At 30.9% G+C, this 27,943-nt stretch overlaps 1 protein-coding gene across 1 annotated transcript; it reads right to left on the bottom strand.

Annotated features, from left to right (window-relative positions):
- Window positions 1–6,536: 6,536 nt before the first annotated feature.
- Window positions 6,537–19,222, bottom strand: LOC132166952 (glyoxysomal fatty acid beta-oxidation multifunctional protein MFP-a-like). Its single transcript, XM_059577818.1, has 18 exons — window positions 18,964–19,222; window positions 16,049–16,120; window positions 15,895–15,960; window positions 11,333–11,392; window positions 11,183–11,250; window positions 11,003–11,084; window positions 10,863–10,918; window positions 10,452–10,754; window positions 10,253–10,339; window positions 9,987–10,161; window positions 9,485–9,606; window positions 9,244–9,407; window positions 8,352–8,600; window positions 8,132–8,253; window positions 7,319–7,440; window positions 7,086–7,234; window positions 6,865–7,003; window positions 6,537–6,669 (listed from the first exon to the last, which is right to left on the bottom strand). Exons 1-18 carry the CDS (start codon window positions 19,067–19,069, stop codon window positions 6,634–6,636), a joined length of 2,178 nt encoding a protein of 725 aa, XP_059433801.1. The 5' UTR covers window positions 19,070–19,222; the 3' UTR covers window positions 6,537–6,633.
- Between the last annotated feature and the right edge of the window lie 8,721 nt (window positions 19,223–27,943).

Raw genomic sequence — 27,943 nt, 5'->3', positions numbered from 1 at the left:
TACTCTTCTTTCTCGAAGTAAAAGGGTCGGAAAGAAACTTACTTATTTGAAAATTTTAATTTTTTGTTGGTCAATTGTTATGGGCATGGTTATTTGATGAATGATAATTTGTTTTTTTTTTTAAAAAAAAAAAAAAAAACAATTAGGCGATTAAAGGGGGCCAAAACCTTCACTATCTCTCTAACTCACGGTTAGGAGATATAAACTCTTAGAGCACTAGGAGCAAACTCTTTATAGCTCATTATCTTTCTTATGTGTAGGAAAAATCTAAAAAAAAACTACAAAAAAACACTCACATCAGAAGCCCCAAATTTAACTAACATCAAAGGGTATCTACAGCGTTTCCCAATGCATTGGGAAACACTGTAGACTCCCTATATATTATTAAATTATAAAACATCAAATTCTCTCCTCTCCCTTTCACATGTCTTAACAATTCTCTCTCCTCTCTCCTCTCTCATTGGTTGCATTGATAAAAATAAATAGTATTTAATTAGAAAAATAAAGAAATTTATTATGAAGTGTTTTTTTATAGGGAATTAAAAAGTAGTTTTATTTCCTAAATTGAGGGAAAATAGCTGAGAAACTGCTGCTAGTGCTCTTAGATATAATTTTCTGGATAGTTCATCCATATGAAAAGTTGAATTAAATGCAAAAGATAAATAAGCTGAGTAATGCTAAGGACCATCTTTTTATCCTTCTAAAGCTGATGTGACTTTCAAAATCACAATTGGATCAAAATTCAAGTATAGTTCATATAAAATTTAATAGTGATTTTAAAAGCCACATAAGCTTTAGAATGATAAAAAAATGGTTTCTAACATTACTCAAATAAGATAACCGACTGCTCACTATTTGGCTATTGGCCCACTAAGAACATGTTGAGATTGCGTTAGGCTGAATAAAAAGTACTTTTAATGCTTAAAAAATTGTACTAAATAGAAAGTTGGCATGCTTCGTAAAAAAATTCAAAAGTACTTTAACTAAAAATTGTCAAAATGTACTTAAAAAAAGGCTTAAAATTGAAGGTTAAAAAAAATAATAAAACACTCTTTTAATAAGCTCTAGTTCTCAACGCAATTTCAAATAAGTTCTAAAAACAATTAATTCTAATAACTGTCTACCTAGACTTTTCCAGAAAGACGATACAATAACTATTCAACCACCGACGCAATTCGAAATATGTAGTAAATTTCCATGTTCTTTTTCGTCAATGGAATCATTATTGACAATTCTTCAAAAAAAAAAAAAATCATTATTGACAATTGCATGGAAAGGTTTTCGCGTCGTGATTCTCACGCTCTGTGTTGGCAAGTCATGGCATAGGAGCCCCAACTCCTCGAAGTTGTCAATCTATCGTGTTTCTCTAACAGAAAGCCACGTATGACAAAAAATCTGCGTCTCTAAAAAAAGGTGTAGCCGTGTAGGATTTTTATTTTGAGCGGAACAGAAAGTAAATCAATTATCAATTGCATTGACACCCCTTTTGTTGCGACAAAAAATAGGTATAAGGCCAAATATTTAATAACTAATTGTTTATACGGAAGATTTTTTTTATTTTTTATTTTATTGAAATTTTTTTCAAATCGGTCCGAAAAAATATTTTACAATTTATTTAAAATAGTGTCAAGTATAATTATTTAAAACACACATTAAATTATTAACATCATTAACAGTAATTTATTAATTTAGACTAAATTTAATGTGTATTTTAAATGTTTATAAACACATAACACTATTTTAAAAGAGTTGGAAAAATATTTTATTCAGACTGATTTAGAGGAAAGTTATGCCTTTTTTTTTTTTTTTTACAAGTTTGCAAAAGTAGAAAAAAAAAAGATTAAATTCAATTTAGTAATCTCCACTTTATAAGACGTGATCTCCAGTCGATTAAACTACATCTTAAAAACTTATAAAACAGCATTATATACTATAAAAATAGTATTTCAGTAATCTTTCTTTGAATGTGATGTATAGTATGAATATAGTTGATGCAGTATGTAATATTTTTGTCATCATCTTGAAAAATGACTAAAAAAAAAAGGCTAGTATAAGGATTAGGACAATAATGTTATATAGTGCAGAGAAATATTCCTCGGAAGAAAAAAGATGTTTTTTTTTTTTTTTTTTTAGGTTTTATTTATTTTATTCCGATGGAAACGAAAGGATGAGATGCTGAAAAGGAGTAATCAGTTTATATTCCCAAAGTTGCACACTTTTTTATGCATCGCCTTCAATTCCAAAATGGAATGATTATGGGCGAATGGCATCTTCTCCAAACAAAAAATATTCGACTTGAGAAACTGAAATGAGGAAATATATATCACTTGTGAAAATGTTTATAAAAGATGGGTGCCTGACAGCCAAATAATTATTATTGTAGGTCCAACTAAAAATATTATAAACATAATATGAAATAAATTGAGTAATTTATTGCACCATATATGTATCATAAAAATAATTATCTATAAAATTTATAAATATGTACTAAAATAAATATGTATTTAAAATTACATTTTCTGTTCTCTTAAAAATTAAAAAAATAAATAAATAAATAATCAAGTATTGAATCTAAATTGAAGTTTGAATAGAAATAATCATATATGGCTTAAATGCTCAATTTTTTTTTTTTTTTCTTCTGCAACACAATAGGGCCGGGGGCGTGCTTCTAACAATTGAAAATTTTCTTACAATTTTTTTTAAAAATATGTTGGGGAGGCCACGGCCATTGCTGGCCATAATGTGGCTCCGCCACTGTTAGGGATGAAAAAAAGGAAAACCTAACCAACTTAACAGTTAAGTGTAAGTTATATAGTTAGCATCTCAAAGCTTATAAAGGGATAAAATAACGGGAGTATATATTTAGCAAACTCTGACAATTAAGTGGAAGTATACACTCGATTAATGTTATAACAAAACATGTTAGCGTATGTGTTATGTATATGCATATGGAATATGTTATGCATTGATTTACGTTTGAAATTATGTTTTACATTATCATATTTTAAATTGCTTTACTTCTCCATATTATAGGGTGTGGGATTACTTCCGTAGTAAAGAAAATGCAAAAGAAAATATTTGATTTTGAGAGTATACAAATATACAATAATAAACCTCTAGGCTTGGTTACTAAAAAAACTCTGAAAAATCTTGCATCTTAATAAATACAAGTTAGAGAAATTTTCAATGGAAAAAGGAAGCTCACATCACACACGATACGGTCAAAATAATTATACTTGAATTAACACATGTGTGTTTGGACTTTTGTCCGTAAGGCTAACAGGAGGCCTCCATTTTTAAAGGGCCAACTAAACTTATTGCAAGTTAGTTGTAGCATTTTTTATGAGAAATGGATCCTCTTCAGTTAATTTACAGTTGATAAATTCATCTGGAGAAGAATCGGTCCCTTCATTTAGAAGAATAGAATTGTCATTTTATATATTTTTTGAAAATTCTACCCTTTATTTAGAAGGGGCGGGCTCCTCTCCAATTGAATTCAACTGGAGAGGAGAGGATTCTTCTCCATTTTGTATGTGATATAGGGCAACTTTTGAACTGCATAATATATATATATATATATAATTTGTAATAAAATAGCAACTATAATGTATCGTCTCCTTTAAGTGAGTTTCTGGTTTTTAAAATAAAAAGAAAATTTTTATACACTCCGTAATTTTCACTATGTGGGCTTTATAAGTAGTAGCTTCATGTAAAAATTAAATATTTTCCATTTACGACTTATATTGAAAGTCAGGGTGTTACAATGACAAGCATTATAAGCCTAATATTTGTCATGCGGTAGAATTAATAAATAAATATCAGTCTAATCCTAGGAAGACACATTGTTAAGCGGAAAAACGAATATTTAAATATTTGCATAGCACTAAAAATATGGGTTTATGTTTTTAATTGGGTTATCTAGAAATTGTAGGATAAATAGATGCAGGTTAAGAGATACAGATGACATAAAATCAACTAACGAGTATGTGTTCTTGTTTGGTGGACCAACTGTGTAATTCATCACATTAAGCTTAGGATTAATGACCCCCTAATTATTGCCTAAGTTTGTTGATAGTGTTGTATTAGTCTTAAATCCCAAAAGGGAAAGAAAATAGGATTTTTGGACAATTAGTGTAATTTATGCGTAGACCATTCAAAGAGTAACTAAAAGTGACCATTCTTACTCAAAAAAAAAAAAAAAAAAGAAAAAAAGAAAAAAAAAAGTGACCATTCAAAGAGTAACTAAAAGTGAAATAGGAAAATAACTGTAACACTCCGCTTAAATAGTGAAAATTATTTTAAAATAAACATTGATTTACAAATTACAAGAACGTCTTAAATATATTAAAACATTTAAGTGTTTTTTTTTTTTGTTTTTTTTAACATATCCACACAAGAGGAGGGAGGAGAGGGAAGATTTGAGCTAGTGACCTCCAATTCATGAGGTGTGATCCACAGCCGATTGAACTACCCTTTAAGAAAAAGTGTATTTCCTTTTAAATATATATACTATAACACACTAACACTCATGTACAAGTGTACCACAAAAGATGTCGAAAAGATTTTTAAAATTTTAGGTTCGGGTACCACCATTGATTGTTCGATATTACCATTGAACAATTGATACATCGTACACGTGGCAAATCTAACAATCGACTTAAAGGTAAAATGACTGATGCCCTCACGAAAAGTTCTGAAATAAAATTCTAGAACCATTTAGCGAGGGAGAAAGAGAGGGCCAAGAATAAAGCATGGGTCCTATTTTCGCCCATTTTAGACACCCAAGCCCTAGAGAGAGAAAGAGAGGGCTTTCTTGGAAGTTTTCCTCCTCAAAGCTTAGAGAGCTTCTACCTTGTGGTAATATATAAGCTTAACCAAATTTCTAGCTCTTAGAGTCCGTTTGATTTGCGGAATAGATCTATGGAATGGAATGGATATTTCTATGAAATAGTCTTTTTTTTGTTTGGTAATGATCTATTCCTAAAAATAGATATTCCCGTGGGAATTATTAATCTCTTACACACATAAATAGCTATTCATTTAAAAAATGAGAGGATTAGCTATTCCTGAAAGAAAATGACAAGGTGTTTCCAAAAAACCATTTTTTTTTCTCTCAAACTTAAAAAAAAAATAATAATAATAATAAAAAAAATGTGGGTGGTGCCACCCCAGAGGGCCATGGCAAGGTCCTTTGGGGGGTGGCCGTACCACCCCCAATGCATGTTGTGGGTGGCCAGCCACCCATTGGGGTGGTTGGCCACCACACGTTCAACCCTTTTTCTTTCTCTCTCTTTTTTTTTTTTTTGGTTAATTTGAGTTTTGTAAAAATTAGAAATTAATAGGACGTTTTAGTAATTTTAGTTCAATTCCAATTATAAAATATGTGTTGCTACCAAATTAAAGAATTGAAATAATTATTTCATTTCAACATCTTTTATTCTATTAATACAAATTTCTTTTCTTAATGGAATATTCATTCTACAAACCAAACAGGGCCTTAGTTTTTATGCATATTTTTACTGTATATTCTTGTAAATAAACATGCTTAACTATTTTTTAATGTTTTAGGTTAAGTTGATATTTTTATTTTAAGAAGTTTGATTATCTTGTATGAAATATATGAGCTTTTAATAGTATATTTCATTTTTAAGTCAAAACAATAACTAGATATCCATATTTCAGTATTTCAAAGCACTCTTATATGACTGAACAATGAATTTTCAAATTAGCTTGATAAACCCAAATATTTTTAACTTACAAAAGTGATCATCACAAGGGAAAACTTCACAAAAACTTCATTGAATTTTTAGGTGTTTTCAAATAATTCCACAAAGTTTAAAAACTCTAATTTAGAGTATCAAAATTTTCAATTTTTTGCAAATGTCCCCCATCCGTTTAGATTTTCCATTAAATCTTTTCAAAATTTTCAAAATACCTTTCTCTCTCTTTTTTTTATTTTTTTTTATAAAAAATATTACAAAGATTCCAGCTTAGGTATTCTTACAAATTTCATTAAATCATAACCAATATATGAATATTTGTTATTTTGATATAATTAAAAAGGAGGTATTTTGAAAAAATTTACATGATAACCAAAAATCCTAACGAAGGGGGACATTCTAAAATATTAAAAAATTGAGAGTTTTTTTAACTTTAAGGACATATTTCAAAACGCGTGGAAGTTCACGAAGGATTTTGTGAAGTTTCTCCTTATTACAACAATAGGCACAACTTTTGTTTTCTTGTTTTCTTTTTAATTTTTTTTAAGTTACAATATAAATATCTTTTTTAAATATATTGGAGAGATATATTGAAGAAGAGAGAGAAGCATATAATGGATTACATTGTAGCAAGACTGTATTGAGAATATACAATATGAAGTATTACAAAGACCTCTATTTATAGAGAAGTTATGAATAATAGGCAAGTGACCTAATAGACAAAGGAAATGTAAATCTCTCCTTTTTTTTTCTTTTTTTTTTTTTTTTAATTGAGAAGAACGAAAAATAAACTTATTAGACTAAGGAAACCCTAGAGTAAATAAGGAGGTAAATAACCATAGAATAATATCTAATATATTCTTAACAATCTTAACCAAAAAAGTGGGCCATGCGCACAACGAGCAAATTGATCTTACCACGGAGATTCTTCTTCCTCCACCGGAGAACTCTGTGAGGCAACAGAGCAAGAACTATTAGAGAGGCAATATATACCTAGTGACTAGATATGATTCTAAATCAGCTATACATATATTTTGATTATTATTGTGTAGTACAAAGTGGATGAGCCACTTTCTGCCTGATTAATGATATATATGGTCGATTTATATCCAAAAAAAAGAAAAAAAAATTGTGGCTTTCTCACCAGAGGAATCCCCTTGGCAGATCTTTGAGCCAAGTAGGCACAAGGCTTGAAGAAATCTCCGTACGTCTCTGACCATTCCTCCAATCTGGAACAAATGTAGTTGGCACCAAGCGAATCGGCCCAGTACATAATACCTCCTCTGATCAAATGTACAAGAAATATTAATTGCATGGAGTGGTTGAGGAGCTTACACATAAAAGTAATGAGATCGAGCTGCAAACCTGTAAGGTGGGAAACCCATGGCTATAACAGCAGCAATGTCAAGGTCTGCTGCTTTTACTGCAATACCTTCATCTAGCACTCGGCAAGCCTCATTCACCACAGGAAAGAATATCATTTCCACAATTTCCTTTTCTGGTAACTTCACGAGCTGCGTTCAAGTTCATTTTCAAAAAGATTAGGAGATGGACAGAGGAGAGACTTCAGAACAGAGATCAGAATGAGAGACAGAGACCTTAGGGTCAATGGTTACACCAGAAATGGTCCTTGACTTGTCAATATATTTTTCTACTTCGGGATCCGGGCGAGCTTCGATTTTCTCATCATACACATAGAACCCTTTCAGATTAGTCTCACCTGAAACAGAGTAAGCGCATGGTAAACCATGAAATACTTGAAGATCCTTACTAAATTTGAATAGTTTTTTACTAATTGAAATTTTTGGGATAAATAATTATGGGTGAAGCTAAACACGCCATGCACCCCGGCAAATTTTTTTTTTTAAAACAAAGAATAGCATGGTGTGCTTAGAATCACGGCCCAATAATTATTTAACTTGGTATTAGATCGAGCCGGTAGTCATGAGTTTGAATCCTGATTCCATAATTTATTTCTCGTTAATTAAATATTTTATTTGTTGGGTCTCACTTGTTGAGAGAGAGTGTTAGAATATAATTTAAATGATTAAGTTTACCATTTTTATTAGCTTAAACTTTTGGGATAAATAGTGATTCAACATGGTATAAGAACAAAAATCCCGAGTCCAAACATTGTTTCAATTATTTACCTTTTATTTCAATTAAATATTTCACGTGTAAAGCCTCAATTATTAAGGATGAGTTTTTTACCGGCTTAAACTTTTTGGATAAATAATAATTTAACATAATATCAGAGCAAATGTCATGAATTCAAACATTGTCTCGATTATTCATCTTTTATTTCAATTATATATTTCACGCGTGAACCCTTAATTATTAAGAAAGAATCTTCTATCGGCTTAAACTTTTGAAATACCGGGCGTCTCATTTTTACCTAAACAAACTTATACCTGCTCTCTTTTCCTCCCGCATTAGTTGGACAAGCACTGATTTATAACTTCTCTCAGGAAAGTTGTGAACAAATTGCGTGCCATTTGCGATTGCAACATCGAAACCAACCATGTCAGCCAATCTGCATGAGCAAATGCAAGAAGTTCGATCATATTAGAAGAAGCAACAATGAGATACAGATGAGATCGACGAGCATGGGTTAATATAATTCTCCTCAACCTGAAAGGGCCCATTGGCATTCCAAATTCAGTAATGGCCCTATCAATCTGATACAGATCTGCACCACGCTCCACGAGCAAAGTAGCAGCTTGTGCATAGGGGAAGAACATTCTGTTGACGGCAAAGCCTGTGCAATCTCCAACCACCACTGGAGTTTTCTTTATCTTTTCCACAACATCTAGCAAGTCAACAACCACCTGGGGAGACGTCTGCCTGGTTCGAACAATTTCCAAAAGTGGCTGAGCCGGGCTGCAGGGGAAGTATAATGTTAAGAGTATATTTGAATGACCTTAAAGTTGAGAATTTGATGAAGATTAGATTAGCCTAATTTAAGGATTTGATTATGATTTGATCACCCTAAATTAGAAGATTTGATTAAGATTACATTTATGTATAAGCTCTATAAATAGACAGAGTTTTCCGTCAAACTGGGTTGAAGGAACTTCCTTCAACCCAGTCTTTAAAAATGATATGTGTCCATTTTTTTAATAACATGTGAGATGTACATGGGTTTTTAATATTATTTATTTCAACTTTGTCCCTACTATTAAAAAACATGTGCATCTCATTTGTACAAATGACACATGTTATTTTTATAGACTGAGTTTGAGAAACTTTCTCCAACTCAATTTGGAGGAAAACTCTGTCCATAAATAGAGCATTTTGTATTGTAAACAATTCATTCAATAAAAGCATAATGTAATCCGTAGGGCTTTATCTGTTGATGTAGGTCATTGACTGAATCACGTAAAATTTTTTATATCTCTTTTATTTTAATTCCGCTAGTGTTTTATTTTTTCATTTGATTATGAATTTCTTCACGTAACTAGATGGTTAAGATAATCAAATTGCGGACAGAAAAACAGAAGGGAAAATATGCATCTGGTACTACCTAAAGAAATGAGCTCCAACAATCCGATCTTTGGATTTTGTCCTCTCCCCAATCAGATTCAAGTCAATTGTGTAGGTGTTACTTGCAAGTATGCAATGTGGTGGGCAGTAGTTTTCAAGATCAGCAAAAACTTGTTGCTTCAAAGAAACATTCTCAATAGCATCCTGTGCCAAGCATCAGCATCAACATCAACAACAATAACAACAAAGGTAAACTAAAATCAACATGCATTGTGAGCTACCTCAATCACCATGTCCATATCTTTAAAGCTTTCATAGTCAATGACACCCTTGAGAGTTGATATGGTCTTCTCCAAGTCCTTCTCAAACATTTTCCCTTCCTTCACACTGCTTTGCAGATTAGCTGAATTAATAAAAAAAAAAATTAAAAATTAAAAAAAAAAATGATTAAAAACAAAAACCAATTTGAATTCTGTCTCTATTAGAGTAGAAACATCAATACTTTTTCAGTTATTCCAAAAGCTTAAGCTGAAAGGAAGAGGTAAATTTAATTACTTAATCAATACTTTCGTACTCCCCCTCACTTGTGGGTTCAAACTCTCTTTTAATAAGTGAGACCCAACACATGAAATATTTAATTTAAACGGTAGGTGATTTGACGGAGTCAATGTTCAATCCCAGAACCTTTGGCTTTGATACCATGTTAAATCACCAATTGTTCCAAAAGCTTAAGCTGAAAGGAAGAGATAAATTTAATCACTTAATCAATACTTTAATACTAACCTCTGACTTTACCAATTACATCCTGCAAGAACTTGTCATTTTCTTCTTTCAATGTAACTTGATAATTACTAAGAATCAATGCCGTTGCTATTTCGGGGCTCATTATTCCTCCACCAATGATACCAACCTTATTCACCCGTCTTGGCACTAAATCAATATCAGTAACCCCAGCTACCTGTTCAAAGTTATGATCAAAAGCAACCTTCTCAAAAAGTTCAAAAGTTGAAGATATATCTAAAGATGAATCAACAATTTTAATTTCAAACCTTAGAGGTTCCACGTTGAGCAAAAAGGAGGTGGACCAGACTCTTGGAAGTGACAGAATACAGAACTTCTTGAAAACCTTTAGCCTCCTGCACTCAAATGATTTAATTTTGGTGTTCCTATTAGCTTAAGTTTTTAAGAATAAATGTGATTTAATATAATATCATAGCAAATGATAAAAGAATAAAGAGAGAGACAGACCTTCCAGAGTCCGGCACGGGGACCAGAAACAATACCCTCTTCGATGACATCAAGGCAAATCTGTGGGTGTTTGACATTGGGAGCCTGTTTATTGGTCTGAGCTCTTGCAAACTTGAGTATTTTCCTTGCTTCCCAAAGGGGCTCTATCTTGTCGGTCTTGTGAAGACTAACAACCCATGGTCTTCTACTGTGGAAGATATCCAGTGCCCATTGACGTGCAGTGTTTACCAACTCATCAGCTGAAACGATGGCATCCACAAGACCCAAATTATAAGCTGCCTCCCCTTTGACTGGCTCTGACTTCTGTTTAAGCACACCCCAAGAGGAGTTAGAGAGAGATTATTGAAATTTATGGGGCTAGAATTAAATTAGAGAAAAGAGTAATTAATTAATTAATCACAGCATATATACCAGCATCATATCAAGTGCCTTTGGGAGACCAACAAGACGAGGAAGCCGCTGTGTACCTGAGAGCCATGCCAGGAGCCATGTTATCATCATACGTGCATCAAAATCCAATTGAGAATTTCACATCATTCGTCATTAATTACCTCCAAATCCAGGAATGATTCCAATGGAGAGTTCAGGCAAGGCTATTTGTGCAGTGGGAGTAGATATTCTAGCACGGCATGCCTGATATAGCAAAACGGTCAGAAAATTAAGAAGATATAACAGTATTTAAAAAGAGAGAAGAAAATCAAAATTAAAGAACTATGGAAACAAATTAATACCATTGCAATCTCTAATCCTCCGCCTATAGTAAGGCCATCAATGGCAGCAACTGAAGGCTTTTTCGCAGCTGAAATACAAAGCAAGCACTCAAATACACAACATATTTATCGAGTCTTTGAAGAAATGTAGTGGACTCTATATATATGTACCTTCGAAAATGTCAGTAATAACCTCTACAGCGAGAGAGCCAGGCCTTTCTTCTTTCTCGACTGCAAATAAATTACTGAAACTTCACTTCAGGAAACAAGGGAGTGCTACTACTACTACTATACTAGTACAATTATGGCGGAGAGACCAAATGTTTTGGAGAGGATTAGGTTGTTAACTAGTTTTTATTATTATTATTTAGGGTAACTTCACTTTAAACCTCTGGATTATTAAGCGAGTTAAAAGTGAGACAATAACGTTTATACTCCTAATTTTTTTTATAAGATTTCAAATTTACCCAATTCTAAATTAAAAAATAAAGTTAAAAAAAAAAATAAAAAAAATCAAGGATATTTTGGTCTTTTTAGGGTAAATCAAGGAAGTTAACAGCTAAATCTGAGAGAAGTGTTCAAATTGACTGCAATTGAAAGTTCAATGATCCAAATTGAGATATTTTGAAGTTTAGGGAGGCTTCTCAAATCGCATAGTAATTCAGGGGTCCAAAGTGAAGTTACTCCTTATTATTTTTATTATCTTATTGTGGTTAGCTAGAGTATCTGCATAAAGAAAGTCTATTTAAAATTTAACTAAAACACCCACCTTATTTTTCTTTTCTTTTTTTTATTTTTATTTTTATTTTTTATTTTAGCTACATAATTTGCAAAAATACATATATTCTATTTTTATATATATTTTTTATTTTAGCAAATTTTTCATTCTCTATCTCACGTTCACAGACAATGGCCTCTTTGAAGCTCGCCGCTTGTCTCTCATAGTGCAAAGGAAGGAGAGAGACTCAACCAGAAAACTTACTCGCATTAGATTTCTTACATTTAACCACCCCTCAATGATTACTACAGTGTTTTCCAACATGTAGGAAACCAAAAGTGTGGTTCCCTATACATTATTTTAATATAAACATTTCTCTTTACTCTCTTATCTTTCATCTCTTTGTCTTTCATTGAGAATTGTGTTGGAATTTTATAAAACATATAAGGATAGGTAGACAACTTATATTTTGTAAAAAACTAATATTTTAATGATATAGAAAATGGTAAGAGAAGCTATATTATATTTTCATTGGGAAGTAAAAAGTAATTTTGTTCCCTAAACTTAGAAAAAATCAAAAGAAAGCTACTGCTAGTACTCCAAGACCAAAGAAAAAACAAAAAGGGGCAAGCATACTCTAAGTCCACATAACCCTATCAAACTATCACCCAATTGACAATGTCCCCCAAACTTTCAATTGTGACAATGTCCCCCTCAAACTATCAAAAATTGTCAATGTTCCCTCAATAACGAAACTACCCTTAATAAAATAAAAACAAAAAATAATAAAACTTCTAAAAAAGACTTAAAACTAATTAAAAAAAAATCCAAAGGGTAGAAAATTTTTTTAAAAAATTTTAAGAAGTACTTTTTATAAGAAAAAAATTAAAAAATTTTGATTTTTTTTTTGTTATAAAAATTTCATTTTTTTATTTTTTTTATAAATTTTTTAAAATAAAAATTTCCGTTTTAAAAAAAAAAAGTTTTTTTTTTTAATATTATTATAAAAAAAAATCGTTTAAAAACTAATTTTTTTTATATAAAAAAAAATTGTTCCTTTGGAATTAAAATTTTTTGGTTTTTTAAAAAATTTTAATTTTTTTAATTTATAAGGTATTTTTGTCTTATTAAGAAATATATAGGATATTTTAATCTTTTTGTTAGTCTTGGGGGGACACAGGGCCGGCTCAACATATTTTAAGGCCTTAGGCAAAACTTTGAAATTGGGCCTAATTTTTTTTTTTTTTTTTTTAAGTAACAAAATTTTTTTTTTTTAAATTCAATTTTTTTTTAAGTAATATATATATAAAATATTTGTAGCAATAGATTTAGATACATCAATAACATTTTCATTATCTTCTAATTCTTTTTGATGAGTTTCTTGTTCATTTATGAGTTTTTCACCTAAATTATCCTCAATATTTTGTTTATTGCTAATAACAAATTTATTTAGAGCTCATTTTTGAGATTCAATCAATTTGTCTTTTCTTTTTTTGTTTTAAGTTTTTCATATCCAGATGCATATTTTCTAGTAGACATGTTTAATTAAAAATACTAACAAATTAAACAAACACGATTTATCAAAAAAAAAATTATGACTATAATAAAATAAATGACAAAAATAGAACAATAAAACCTGATTTGGCAAAGGAATTATGAAACAGTTCTTGGAGATAGGACAAGAGACTTAGTCACTCAGAGTCGGAGAGGAAGAGAAAATGATGAGATAGGCAAAGAAGAAAAACTCAGAAAAGAGCAAGTAAAGAGGAGAGGTAAAGTGGCAAATATAAAGACTGATATTTAAAATGCCCATGGTTGACAGCAGTTTATATTTTTGGCTCTTGGCTTTCCCTAGATGGCTAAATAATAAATAGAAAATAAATGGTAATATTTTATTTCTAACGTTTATATTTTCTCATCAAAAACAAAAAATTTCTAGAAAGAGGCCAAGAGGATGAGTGAATCATGTAGGCATGTACTGTAGCATCAGGTGTGTACTGTAGCGTCAGGAGCTCTAGGGAATTGGCATAATGATGTATAAGGCTTTAATGCTTTGTCCTTTTTTAATTTATTTTTAAAATTTATAGTGGGCTTATTAATTGGGGTCTTATTAAATTGAGGCCTTAAATTTTGATAAAAAAATTTTTAGGCCCTATTAAAAAAAATTTGGGCCTTCAATTTTTTTTTTTGTCCAAAATAATTTTTTTTTTTTTTTTAATTTCTTTTAACTCAAAAAAATAAATTTTTGGGCCTTATTAAATTGGGGGCCCTAGGCGAGGGCCTAACTCGCCTAGGGCCTGAGCCGGCCCTGGGGGGACATTGACAATGTTTTGGTAGTTTATGGGGGACATGGTCAATTGAATAGTAATTTGAGGAGATTATGTGTACTTTACCTTTATTTTTATTATTATTGTGGTTAGCTAGAGTATCTGCATATATCTTATTATAGAAAATCTATTTAAAATTTAACTCAAACACCCACTTTTTTTTTTTCTTGTTTTATTTTTATTTTATTTATTTTATTTTATTTACTTAATTTTCAAAAATACATATATTCTATTTGTATATATATTTTTTATTTTAACAAATTTTTCATTCTCTATCTCACATTCACGTTCACAGAAGATGGCCTCTTTGAAGCTCGCCGCTTGTCTCTCATAGTGCGAAGGAAGGAGAAAGACTCAACCAGAAAAACCTACTCATATTAAATTTTTTACATTTAACCAACCTTCAATAGTTACTACAGTATTTTTCAACCTGTGGGAAACCAAAAGTGTGGTTTCTTATATATTATAAAAAATATAAGGGTAGGTAGAGAACTTATATTTTGTACCTTACTTTTAATTGTGACAATGTTCCCCTCAAACTACCAAAAATTGTCAATGTTCCCCTCAATAACGAAACTACCCTTAATAAAATAAAAATAATGAAAACTACAAACACAAAACTAATTAAAAAAAAAAAATCCAAAGGGTAGAAAATTAAAAATTAAAAAAAAAAAAAGTTCTTTTTCTAAGAAAAAAAATTAAAAATTTTCAATCTTTTTTTTGTTATAAAAATTTCATTTTTTTATTTTGTTTTATAAATTTTTTAAAACAAAAATTTCCGTTTTAAAAAAATATATATTCGTTTTTTTTAAAAAAATAATCTTATAAAAAAATTAAAAAATTTCGTTTAAAAACTAATTTTTTTTTTTTAAAAAAAAAAAAAAAAATTGTTCTTTTGAAATTAAAATTTTTTGTTTTTTTTATTAAATTTAATTTTTTTTTAATTTATAAGGGTATATTAAGAAATATATAAGGGCATTTTGATCTTTTTGTTAGTCTTGGAGAGACATTGACAATGTTTTGGTAGTTTAGGGGGGACATTGTCAATTGACTCAATTGGGTAGTAGTTTAAGAAGATTATATGGACTTTACCTTTATTTTTATTATTATTGTGGTTAGCTAGAGTATCTGCATATATCTGATTATAGAAAATCTATTTAAAATTTAACTAACACACCCACTTTTTTTTTTTGTTTTATTATTATTTTTTTTTTATTTACTTAATTTTCAAAAATACATATATTCTATTTGTATATATATTTTTTATTTTAACAAATTTTTCATTCTCTATCTCACGTTCACGTTCACAGAAGATGGCCTCTTTGAAGCTCGCCGCTTGTCTCTCATAGTGCAAAGGAAGGAAAGAGACTCAAACAGAAAAACCTACTAACATTATATTTTTTACATTTAACCAACTTTTAATAGTTGTTACAGTATTTTTCAACCCGTAGAAAACCAAAAGTGTGATTTCTTATACATTATAAAAAATATAAAGGTAGGTAGAGAACTTATATTTTATAAAGAAATAATATTTTAATGGTATAGAGAATGGTAAAAAAAGCTATTGTAAATTATATTTTCATAAAGAAATAAAAAGTAATTTTGGTCCCTAAGCTTAGAAAAAATCAAAGAAAAACTGCTGTTAGTACTCTAATACAGAAAAACAAAACAAAAAGGGACAAGCATACTCTTTCCGGCTTGAATTCCCTGAAGAGCAGCAACATCAAAGCCACCAGAAAAATTGCCCTTTGCACCTGCTCCTCCAATTTACATAAATAAGATATTGTTAGCTTTATATATATATATCAGTCAACTCCAATGCAAAAAAGTGTTCACACTCACCTGTAATCACGATTGCCTTCACATCATCTCTTCGTAAGGCCTTCTCAAAGTTGTCTTTTAAGCTGCCTACCACTGAGATACACAGACAGAGGTTAATTACCTTATTTCTCCTCACACTAATTATTAATTAAGACCCAAAAGAACACATGAATTGCTCCAAATGTGACTTCCATGATCTTATTCAAAAGTCCAAAACCATAATTAATTAATGATAACACCAATATACTTATTTTTGTTGTGACTAAGTAATATTTTAAAAGGAATAAAAATAAATTATATGTATATTTTGTTTTATTAATGTAATTGGTTCAGTAAAGTAGTTATTAAAAGACTAGCACAAACTAGACACCGACTTTGAAAAGAAGAAGAATTCACACGCACAAAAACAGTAATGCTTTGAGACGTGTGCTTCACATACGGGTTGAGATTTTCGGCTATCATGAGGCAGCCAAGCGTCAGACATGACATTTTATTATTATTATTATTATTATTAATTTTTAATTGGAGAAGAGAGATATTAAAAGAAAATTCAAATTTGAGGTATTAGCACTAAATTTAGGATGATAAAATTCATTTTAAGTGATACCGTCCCTAAAGGGTTAACCTTCCACCCATAAGTTTTAGTTTTAAATCAAAAAATAAATTTTGAGGCATTATAAATTAAATATTAACTTTAAAAAATTTAACAAAAAAAATAAATAAATCTAGCAGAACTAGGAAGAAAGAGATTTTTCTACAATTTTTTTTTTTTTTTTTTTATAAAGTCACATCAAACTTTGACAGACATTATAAACAGCTTGATAGCAGGACTCTTCACGTACAGATCTTTATGCGCTGATGCTATATAGTATTTGAAACAGCATAACGTACGACCAAAGTATATATAATGCGACCATAATCACATGCAAGAGCATATCAACGGCCATAGATCTATCTCATCAATTAGATATGTGTTATACATGTTTCTCTCTTTTTCCTTTTTCTTTTTTTCACTTTTTAAAATTATTATTAGAATGTAAGTACACATAGCCCTCCAAATTTAATAATAATTTTAGGCTTTGTTTGGTAATGGGGATGGGTTGGCCTAAATACTGTTCATCACCATTTTCCAAAAAAATTAACATCAAAATATTCTAACTTTTTCACTTTTAATATCAAATCATTCACTTTTTATTATTATTCAAATAAAAAAAATCATTACAAAACAAAATTTTTTCACTTTTCCATACCACTTTTTTATTTTTTTTATACCAGACATTCTTACTTTTTTTCACATTAATTTACATCAGCTACAGTGTTTAGACCATCCCATTTGCCAAACACCCCCTTAATAAATAAAAGAATAAGAGAAGAAACATTGTCCACTCAAGAACGATGGCAACTGCCAACTACCATTGTGGGCTCGAGAACGGAACAAGCACACTCAACTATTTTGGTGAGGGTGTGATGTCATCATCCACTCATAAAGTGAGCTGCCATGTACCACTAACTGAGAATATTTAGGATTTTATTTGAAAAATAAAATTTTTAAATTATTATATATTTTTTAATAAAAGTATCATTTTTAAGTTTTTGTCAAAAGTACATTTTGGTCATTTTTAGACTTTTTAAACCTTTAAAAAGTTTTAATTTTTTTTACTAAACATATATTTTTTTCTTCAAATAGATTTTTTAAGTGTTAAACGCATTTTTAAACCTCTCAAATGCATACTCAAACAAACTCGGATAAGGCACCATCGATCCTAGGCCAAGAACCAAGTTCCAAAATAACCAACCCGGCTACAATCATTATTACTACTCCAAACACTTGGGGCATTTTGGCAATTATGTATTTCTGCCTTATATTTAAAGGAAACTTCACTTTGGACTCTTGAATTACCACTCCTTTTGACATGCCCTCCTTCCCAAACCTCAAAACTTCTTAATTTTAACTTTTGAACTTTCAATTGTAGTCAATTTGAACTCCTCCGTAAATTTTTGCCATTAAATCCCTTTAAAATACAAAATTAACCTTCAATTTTTTTTTATTAAAAAAAAAATGAAAAAAAAAGGGTCACAAGGTGGCCCAAGCAATTATGTATTTTTGCCTTTATATCTAAAGGAAACTTCACTTTGGACTCTTGAATTACCACCCCTTTTGACATGCCCTCCTTCTCAAACTTCAAAACCTCTTAATTTGGACCTCTGAACTTTCAATTTGAGTCAATTTGAACCCCTCCGTAAATTTTTGCCATCAAATCCCTTAAAAAGACAAAATTAACCTTCAATTTTCTTTTTATTAAAAAAAAATAGAAAAAAAAAATGGTCACAAGGTGGCCCAACCGTTGGTCACCTTGTGATTTTGTTTTAAAAAATTTTTTAATTTGAAATTAAAGGTAAATTTAGAATTTTATAAAAAAGTCAAGGGGGTATAAAAGTCATTGCCCAACTTTTAACGTTTAAAATATGACGGAGGGGTTTAAATTGACTACAATTGAAAGTTCATGAGTCCAAATTGAAAGATTTCAAAGTTTGGGATGAACATGTCTAAATGGGTAATAAATTAGGGGTCCAAAGTGAAGTTTCCCATCATATCTAATATTGTCATACCCACGCCAAACCAAACAGATTTTTACAGGAACACTTATTGTTCCAAACGTGCAAAGTTCCTCCCATCGATCAAATTGATTAAATTGAATGAAAAGTATTATTTATTGAAAAGGTGACAAGAAAGAGGTTAAATTAATACAATTTTAAAATTTACAATTTCTCTTCATATATTTCTCTTAAATTGTGTGAATTCAATACAAATTTGAACAAGCTGAAACAAAAACACCCTGGCCGGAAGTGCATGGGATTAAGAAAAACATATTCATGGAACAAAAACAAAAAACATATTCATGGATAGAGAAGTGCATGGGATTAAGAAAGAGTACCATGAAAGGAGAGGGAATTAATAGGAGGGTTGATAATGGTGATGAGAGCCACCCCATCATCTCCCACCTCCATGAACGTTCTTCCTTCAGCTCCTCCGCTACCCATTCTCTGTCTCTCTGATCTCTCTCTGCAGCTGTATCGGAAAACTTTGCTGTGGGGGTTTCTTTATATAAGTGAGGCCACGACCAAGACTTTGGGATATTGCATTGAGAAACGGTTAAATATTTTGTATGTGCATTTGTGTATCAGGCGAACGTCTCCAACAACAATGGAATGATTGCCGGCTCGATCTCTCTCTCTAACGGCTCTGTAACTTATAAGTGGCAAATTAACGTCAACGTACCACAATTATATTCAAAGTCAATTGAAGACTTGGACTGCGCCCGGCCCATTTCCTCAGTCTTCCTCACTTGGTTGTTTTACATTCCAAGCCACCTATACTTTTTTGGTCTTTTCGTCTACAGTTAGGAGATCGGTATTTTTTTTATTTTTTTTTGGCTTTTTTTATTATTATTTATTTGTATTTTTGTATTAAATTTTTATTTTGAGTTTGTTGTTAAATGAGCTTACATTTTTTTATTCATGTAACCTTTTCTCTATTTCCACATAGAAAAAGAAAATGGAAGACTTAAGACTAGTCCATGGATGATTGTGATCATTCCTAAGCAGGGACGGAGTCAGCTTTAAATTTGAGAGGAGACCAAGGGCCAAAAAAATTTTGTGGAGTGACCAATTGATAAAAAATACCTTAAATTATTTTTTTTTTACCTTAATTTTTTTTTTTCTAATTTGGGAGGACTAGGGCCACTACCGATCTCCCCTAAATCCGTCTCTGACCTTGAGGGTGTGCATGTGGACAAATATTAACAGCCTGCATCCGTTATCCACTATGGGTACATGAAGTGGTTAGCAAAAATCATTATCCACATATGCAGATGTAGGTAATAGTTTTAGAGTATGTGGAAGTATGCTAGCCTTATTAATTTTATGTATTAGGTTTATATTATCTTAGCATACATCGGCTAACCCTAGCCGTATTAGGGTTATGATATTATTTCAATCCCTAGCTCTCTTATGTAATATGTAAGAATCCTCTATTTAAAGGACGTTATGCTATGAATAAAGATATGAAAATAATTAATTCCAAACCTTGTGTTTGAAAGGTCTAAGTTCCCTTAAAACCTAATTTATCCCATTGCGAACTTAGGTTCGTAACAGGTTATTATTATTATTATTTTATTTATTTATTTATTTATTTAAATATCATTTTTAATTTTTTTAAAAAATTATTATTATTTTTTTAAAAAAAAAAGATTACTTTTTTTTTTTAATGGACACATGTCAATTTATTATTAGTGCTAACGTGGCGTTCATCAAATTTTTTACGAAATTTAAATGGAGGTACCATCTCCGTTTTTATGTAAACCACAGGTATCTTTTATGATAAAAAGTAAACCCAAAGAACAAAAAATAAAAAAATTAAATCACATGGGTATAAGGTATTTAACCCTATCTAAAAATGATATTTACATTTTGCGGATATGAATAACTGCATTCACATCCGCATGTACACCCCTACTTGACCCTATGCTTTTTAACTTGATATAGAGGATTTTGTTTTTTATTATTTATAATTGATGTATAAGATGTTGGATAAGCTCCCGCCTACTAATTAAGAAAAATCTACCCAACTGTGAATGATGGGAAATGTTTGATATAATATCCAATTGACTTTTACCAAAAATATATCGGGCCTTATACCAATTTTTCATTTTCTACGATCCATTATATTGACTAGAAACAGAAAAATTCCTCTTCTATCCTCGATCACTCACTTATATGTTTTATTATTTGTTCATAAAAAATAAAAATGGTATTTTTGTTTGTCTTTTATCCAGATAAAATACACTCAAAGTCGAAAATTTCAAAATGGGAAGAGATTTTCTTAGTATATACTATGTCGAGGATTATAATGCATATAGGCTACAGCGATAATTAATTCTTGAGATTGAAGGGACATATATGAAGAAATTTGTAAGTCTAAATCATCTTATAAAACCGGTTCAATAAGAGAGGGTTGCTCACTCCTTATACACATGCTCAAGATCTTGTCCACAAACAATATGAGATTATTCCTCAACACTCTCCCTCATGTGCAAGCCAGTATTTTTTCTTGTCCTTGTCACGGGATAGATAGTGTGGGTACCATGAAAAAATCCGTGGGCCTAACTCATCTCATAAAATCGGTTCAATAAGAGAACATTGCTCACTCTTTATAAACATGTCCAAAATCTTGTCCACAAGTAATATGAGACTATTCCTCAACAATATATATGTGCCACATCAATCCACAAACTCATGCCCTAATGTAAATAGTGTGAGTCCATCGGTGCCCTAATGTATACCTGACTACTTTAAAAAAATTAGTGGACCATTGAAAATAATATATATGCAACTTCTTAGTTTCCTAGTCTAATCAATGCCACCTAGCCAAACACTCAGTCAAAAAAAAAAAAAAAATACAAAACAAAACAAAACTCACCTAACCATTGCTTGCATACATTCAATGTATTATTGACTTTAATCGACTGACCCGATCATGTTCAATATGATCATTCATTTATATCTTAGTGGTTCATTAACTCACCTACTTAACCATTTGTATAGAGACCAGAAGGCAACGGGAAAATTTAGAAATTTTCTACATTATGGAGAGAGATGTGCCGGAAATTGTACAAGCGTTGTGACAAGAGGCTTCTTGCTGGCGTCGATATAATCAACTGATTGAGGATAGTCAAACCAAACTAAATAGTCTCTGAGTTTTGGTCTATCAAGAACATTAGACGGGAAGCAAATAAAGCAGTCTACGAGAATAGCCCTTCACTCAATATCTCTAGACCAAATGTGCATGAAGGATAGCCGTAATTTTATTCAAAGTATTGTACTTGATAGCAAGATATTTTAATCAGATTTTTAAATGAGAGTTTGAATTTTCCTCTAAAAAAAAAATTTTTAAAAAAAAATTAACCATTTGTCCAATATCTCTTCGCTCACCAGTTTCTTTCTGTCTTCTTAGTTTTTTTTTTTTTTTTTAAAAAAAAAAATGACAGTTTCATTACCCATAAAAAGATTAAAATAGTAGGTAATTGTACATTCAAAAAAAAAAAATAGTATGTGATTGTGATTTATAATTCAAAAGATGATGTAAAATAGTAATTGTTAATGTGATACACGTACTTTTTTAATATATATATATATATAGTGATTGTATAACATACTAGCTAATATATTGGTCTCACGAAATCATAATCTATTGAAAAAAAAAAAAAAAAAAAGTTGCTCCTCTCTATAGTCGGTTAGTAATCAACAATGACAATAAATGTCAGACGGAAAAAAGTGGACCAATATGTTTAGAATTTGATGTTTTGCTAAGATTTTATAAATTCAAAACTAGTTTCTACTTTATCGTTTTTGCGTGGAAGCTAGTGTTTGCATCTTTCTTTGAAAAGTTTAGAGCTAATTATTAGAGTGTTAGGACAAACTGCTAAATGTAAGTGCAAGCTTTCTTTCCAGTAAAGCGATTAAGAGCATGTTTGAAATTGCGTTTGAAAAATAGAGTGTTTAAGTTAAAAAATATTTTTGACAAAAGCTTTATTTTTAAGTTTTTGCCAAAAGTGTGTTTTGGATATTTTTATGTTTTTTTTACCTTTAAAAGCGTTTTTATTTTTTATTTTTACCAAAGATGTATTTTTTTCTTCAAACGAACTTTTTGAGTGTTAAACGCACTTTTAGACTCCTCAAACGCACACCCAAACAAACCCTAAATAAAATTGAACAATTATTTGCCCACCCCAAAAGTGTGATATTGGTAGTCCGGACAAAAAATAGCTACAAATTGATTTTCACATGCTTTTGAAATACATGTTATTTTATTAAAATGATTTGTATGAATTAACCACAAACCAATTTGTAGTTAAGTTTTGTCCATTTTCAAGAGCATATACCTAAGTGTTGGTTTTAAAGTTAGTTGCATGACTTAGAACATGTTTGGAATTGCCTTAGAGAGCTTAAAATACTTTTAATATCTAAAAAGTTGTGCCAAATAATACTTATTTGACTTTTTTGGTAAACAATTTCAAAATTACTTATTTGATTTTTTGTCTTTAAAAATGACCAAAATACATTTTCTAAAAAAACTTAAAAATAAAATTTTTGAAAAAAAAAAAAACATTTTTTATCTTAAACACTATCCGCCACTCAAATTAAGATCCTCTCTAATTCATTTGAAAAGAATAATATCTAATTAATTATAATAAAAGTATCTTTACCTCTTTTAAAAATGAAAAAATAAAACTACCTTACAAATATAATTAATTATATATTTTTTCAATTCAAATACACGGACGAGTATATCTTCCCAACACTCACGAGTACTCAATTTCATAATGATGGTAGCATTTTTTGAGATCGATGGACTACTACGTCATGCAATTAACGTCACGCCATAATAATGATGACGGTGGTATTGAAATTCTCTCAAGTGGGTTTGTTGGGGTTTGTTAGGAAACATGTTGCACGACTAATAAGGCTCTCTAGAGGAGGTGTAGACTTGAGAAGGGAAGCCAGCGAGAAAGAGCCTGTGGAAATGCTGTGACGCTGCTATAAAGTTAGGATCGGTAATTTTGATACCATCCGACAATTTAACATGAATATGACATAAATTTATTGAATTTGAGTAGTAAATAGATCAATTCGTTTATTTTGCTCTTGACGGATTGTGTCACGAGTCACTGGTGAGCAGAGACGGAGGGAGGGGGGGACCGGGGTGGGCCATGGTCCCCCCCAAAATAAGGAAAAAAAATATTATAAGTAAAAAAAATAATAAAAAAATTAAAAAAAAAAAGTAAAATTAAAGTTTTAATTTTAGTGATTTGGCTCCCTTTAAAAAAAAAAATTTGCCCTATTTTTAAATTTTTTGGCTATATCTAATAAAAACTTTTGGCCCTATTTTTAATTTTGTTGGCCCATACCCACTAAATTTTTTTATTTTTGGCCCTTACTTTCAAATGTTCACTTTTTTTGGCCCTTACGATAGTCTTTAGTTCATAAAAAACAACCAAAATAATTTTTTTTAATAAAAAAATTCTAAAAAATCGAAAAAAAAAATTTGAGTGCCCCCTTCCATAAAATTTTCTGGCTCCGTCCCTGCTCGTGAGTTACGCACCAAACACCATTAAGGTTTGGTTTTCTTTTTTCTTTTTTTGTGAGTCACGTTTTGTACCTCAAGGTTTGATACAGCTGTTAAGCATTATATCAATAATGCTTGCCACCTAATTTACAGAATTTACTTTCACTATTGTTTGTTGACTTGCTGAGCAACTGAGGTGCATCCTAAGAGTTAATTGATGCACTGTTTTGTGTGTAATCTCTTACTATTTGCAAATATGCAATAGCAATTTTTATACAAATAATAATAATAATGGGCATAGAAAAGTGTACATTGTTTGGACTTTTGTGAGTTTTTTTAGTGTGGAGGCCACTAGCTTCTTTTTTTTTTCGCAGCACAATAGAGGCTGTGCTTCTAACAATTCAAAATTTCCTTACAATTTTTTTTAAAAAAAATATATATTGTGGGGGCATGGCCATTGCTGGCCATAACGTGGCTCCGCCACCGTTAGGGATGAAAAAAAGGAGAGCCTAACCAACTTAACGGTTAAGTGTAAGTTATATAGTTGGCATCTCAAAGCTTATAAAGGGATAAAATAACGGGAGTATATATTTAGCAAACTCTGACAATTAAGTGGAAGTATACACTCGATTTATGTGATAACAAAATATGTTAGCATATGTATTTCGTATATGCATATGGAATATGTTATATATTGATTTGCGTTTGAAATTATGTTTTACATTATATCATATTTTAAATTGTTTTACTTCTCCATATTATATGGTGTGGGATTACTTCCGTAGTAAAGAAAATGCGAAAGAAAATATTTTATTTTGAGAGTATACAAATATACAATAATAAACCTCTAGGCTTGGTTACAAAAAAAAACTGTGAAAAATCTTGCATCTTAATAAATACAAGTTAGAGAAATTTTCAATGGAAATAGGAAGCTCACATCACACATGATATGGTCAAAATAATTATACTTATTAAGTTGTGAACTAACACATGTATGTTTGGACTTTTGTCCATAAGGCTGACAGGAGGCCTCCATTCTCTAAGGGCTACCTTATTGCAAGTTAGTTGTAGCATTTTGTATGGGAAATTGACATAGCGGAAGATTAAGGTAACTAATCAATGAGCAGCGTCTTTGATTTTGTAAGGATAAGTGTCTTCGTCTTCTACCCAAAAAGATAAAAACAAGCCTGCAGGCTAAAAGAAAAATAAAACTCCGCAGAGTATTTGAGAGAGAATTCTCTGATTTGATAATAATTCAATTAGTTAAGTTTTACATAATAAGCTAGCCTATTTATAGAAAAGAAATACTTGTAGAGAAAGTAAATCTAATCCTAGTAAAGAAAGTAACTCTAATCCTAGTAGGAAAGTAAATATAATCCTAGTAATAATAGTAAACCTAATCCTAATAAGGAAAGGAAAATCATTAAAGCAAATCTAACCCTACTAAGGAAAGAAATTAAATTCCTAATAAAATAAAATAAAATCCTAATATAAAATTGGCAATCAGTGGGAATCGTGACAATCTTTCTTTTTGTACTTCCATTGTCTGAAAGCGAGTAAAATTCTGATTAAGCGGTGTTGCTCCAATATTATTTTTGATATTTTCTTTATTTTTCGTTTTTACCGAAAATAAAGGTAATTCTCGTCCTACATCAGACACTCCCACTTAAAAAAAACTCGTCATCAAGTTTTCTTCGGGACATAACACGAACGGCTCCTCTGAAGAAAGGTACTTGGAGAAATCTACATATATAGATAGCATCAAGACACGATCTTTCTTTTTCGTCTTCTTCAACAAAAATTTCTCCAACGATTTCTTCTTTGATATCATCTTCAACTTTACAGTTCTCTTCAAAGGAATCACCAATTTTCGTAGTGATCGTGATGAGTTGTACCTGTGACAGAGGATGTGGTGGTTGTTCTTCCACTGGTGTAGTCGTTGGAACAAATATTTGTTGCTCCACAAATTGTTCTTCTAACGGCAACTCCAAATTAACAGCATCAGCATCCTTTTCACCATAATTAATATTCTCTTCATAGATGGAGCGCCTATTTGGAGATTTATGAATATGATTACGGACATATCGAATGTGGCTTACGTCATCATCAAATAATCTATCAACATAAGGATACTGAACGAGTTTCCTTCAGTCCTTCGGATCCCATAGTCATCCTGGGTATCCTGTGCTTCCAAAGGGCACGCATTTACATGCGTTCAAATGTCTCCCACAACTAGCGCATCTCCTGTTGCACCGTCTGTCAAAACTCTTGAAATTCGGCTCTTGAAACAACACCTCTTTCACGAACGTTCTCGTAATAGAAGTTGTTGTTGTAATATAAGTTGGCCATCGAATCCAGATAATGCCGGCTCGGATACCCCATGAATTTGGCTCTTGAAATAGCCCCTCCCCTACAAGCGGTGTTGTTGGAAAAGTTTGTCACCGTTGCGCTGATTGGCCATGATCAGGATAAAGCCTACTCTGATACCAACTGACGTAGCGGAAGATTAAGGTAACTAATCAAATAGCAACGTCTTTGATTTTGTAAGGAGAAACATCTTCGTCTTCAACCCAAAAAGATAAAAACAAGCCTGCAGGCTAAAAGAAAGATAAAACTCCGCAGAGTATTTGAGAGAGAATTTTCTGATTTGATAATAATTCAATCAGTTAAGTTTTACATAATAAGCTAGCCTATTTATAGAAGAGAAATACTTGTAGAGAAAGTAAACGTACTTCTAGTAGAGAAAGTAAATCTAATTCTAGTAGAGAAAGTAAATCTAATCCTAGTAGGAAAGTAAACATAATCCTAGTAATAATAGTAAACATAATCCTAATAAGGAAATGGAAATCATTAAAGCAAATCTAACCCTATTAAGGAAAGAAATTAAAGTCCTAATAAAATAAAATAAAATCCTAATATAAAATTGGCAATCAGTGGGAATCGTGACAATCTTTCCTTTTGTACTTCCATTGTCTGAAAGCAGGTAAAATTCTGATTAAGCGGTGTTGCTCCAATATTATTTTTGATATTTTTTTTATTTTCGTTTTTACCGAAAATAAAGGTAAATATCGTCCTACATCAGAAATGGATCCTCTTCAGTTGATTCACCAGTTGATCAATTCAACTGGAGAAGAACCGGTCCCTTTATTTAGAAGGGTAGAATTGTCATTTTATAATTTTTTTGATAATTCTGCCCTTCATTTAGAAGGGACGGGCTCCTCTCCAACTATATTCAACTAGAGAGGATCCTTCTCCATTTTGTTATTTTTGTATGTGGTATAGGGCAACTTTTGAACTACATAACACTACAAAAAAACCATTTTTTCTTGACATGAGTTTCCTGACGTGTTCTAGTGTCCGACACGTCAGAAAATTTTTCTGACGGGTCGTTTCTGACGCGTGTCGAGTGTCAGAAACGTAGGTGTCAGGAAAAAAAATTTCCTGACGTGTGACTAGGCAACACGTCAGAAAATTCTGACGTGTTACCCACTAACACGTCAGTAAATTTTTTCTGACGTTGCATTTTCGACACGTCAAAAATTTTCTGACGTGTCAAAAATGCCACGTCAGAAAATTTCCTGACGTGTGAGTGGGTAACACGTCAGAAAATTTTCTGACGTGTCATTTATGCCACGTCAGAAAATTTTCTGACGTGGTAGTTCTGACACACGTCAGAAAATTAAAAAATTAAATAAAAATTAATTATTTTTTTTTTAATTTTTTTTTCTGGAATTTTTAATTATTAATTAATTAAATTTTTTTTTTTTTTTCTTTTGAATTCCTCTGCACGC

Source organism: Corylus avellana, chromosome ca1 (genome assembly GCF_901000735.1).
Source record: "Corylus avellana chromosome ca1, CavTom2PMs-1.0".
NCBI lineage: Eukaryota > Viridiplantae > Streptophyta > Magnoliopsida > Fagales > Betulaceae > Corylus > Corylus avellana.
The sequence above is the reverse complement of the archived record's forward strand: the minus strand, read 5'-3'. Positions and strand labels throughout refer to the sequence as shown.

What these genes read in the sequence shown, in the direction of transcription:
- LOC132166952 (XM_059577818.1), bottom strand. Translation starts at nt 19,069, where the DNA reads ATGGGTAGCGGAGGAGCTGAAGGAAGAACGTTCATGGAGGTGGGAGAT. An exon ending in GCGGGAGGAAAAGAGAGCAG is followed by an intron (nt 7,441 to 8,131) that starts GTATAAGTTTGT and finishes ACTCTGTTTCAG; the next exon opens with GTGAGACTAATCTGAAAGGG. An exon ending in GTGTAACCATTGACCCTAAG is followed by an intron (nt 7,235 to 7,318) that starts GTCTCTGTCTCT and finishes ACTTGAACGCAG; the next exon opens with CTCGTGAAGTTACCAGAAAA.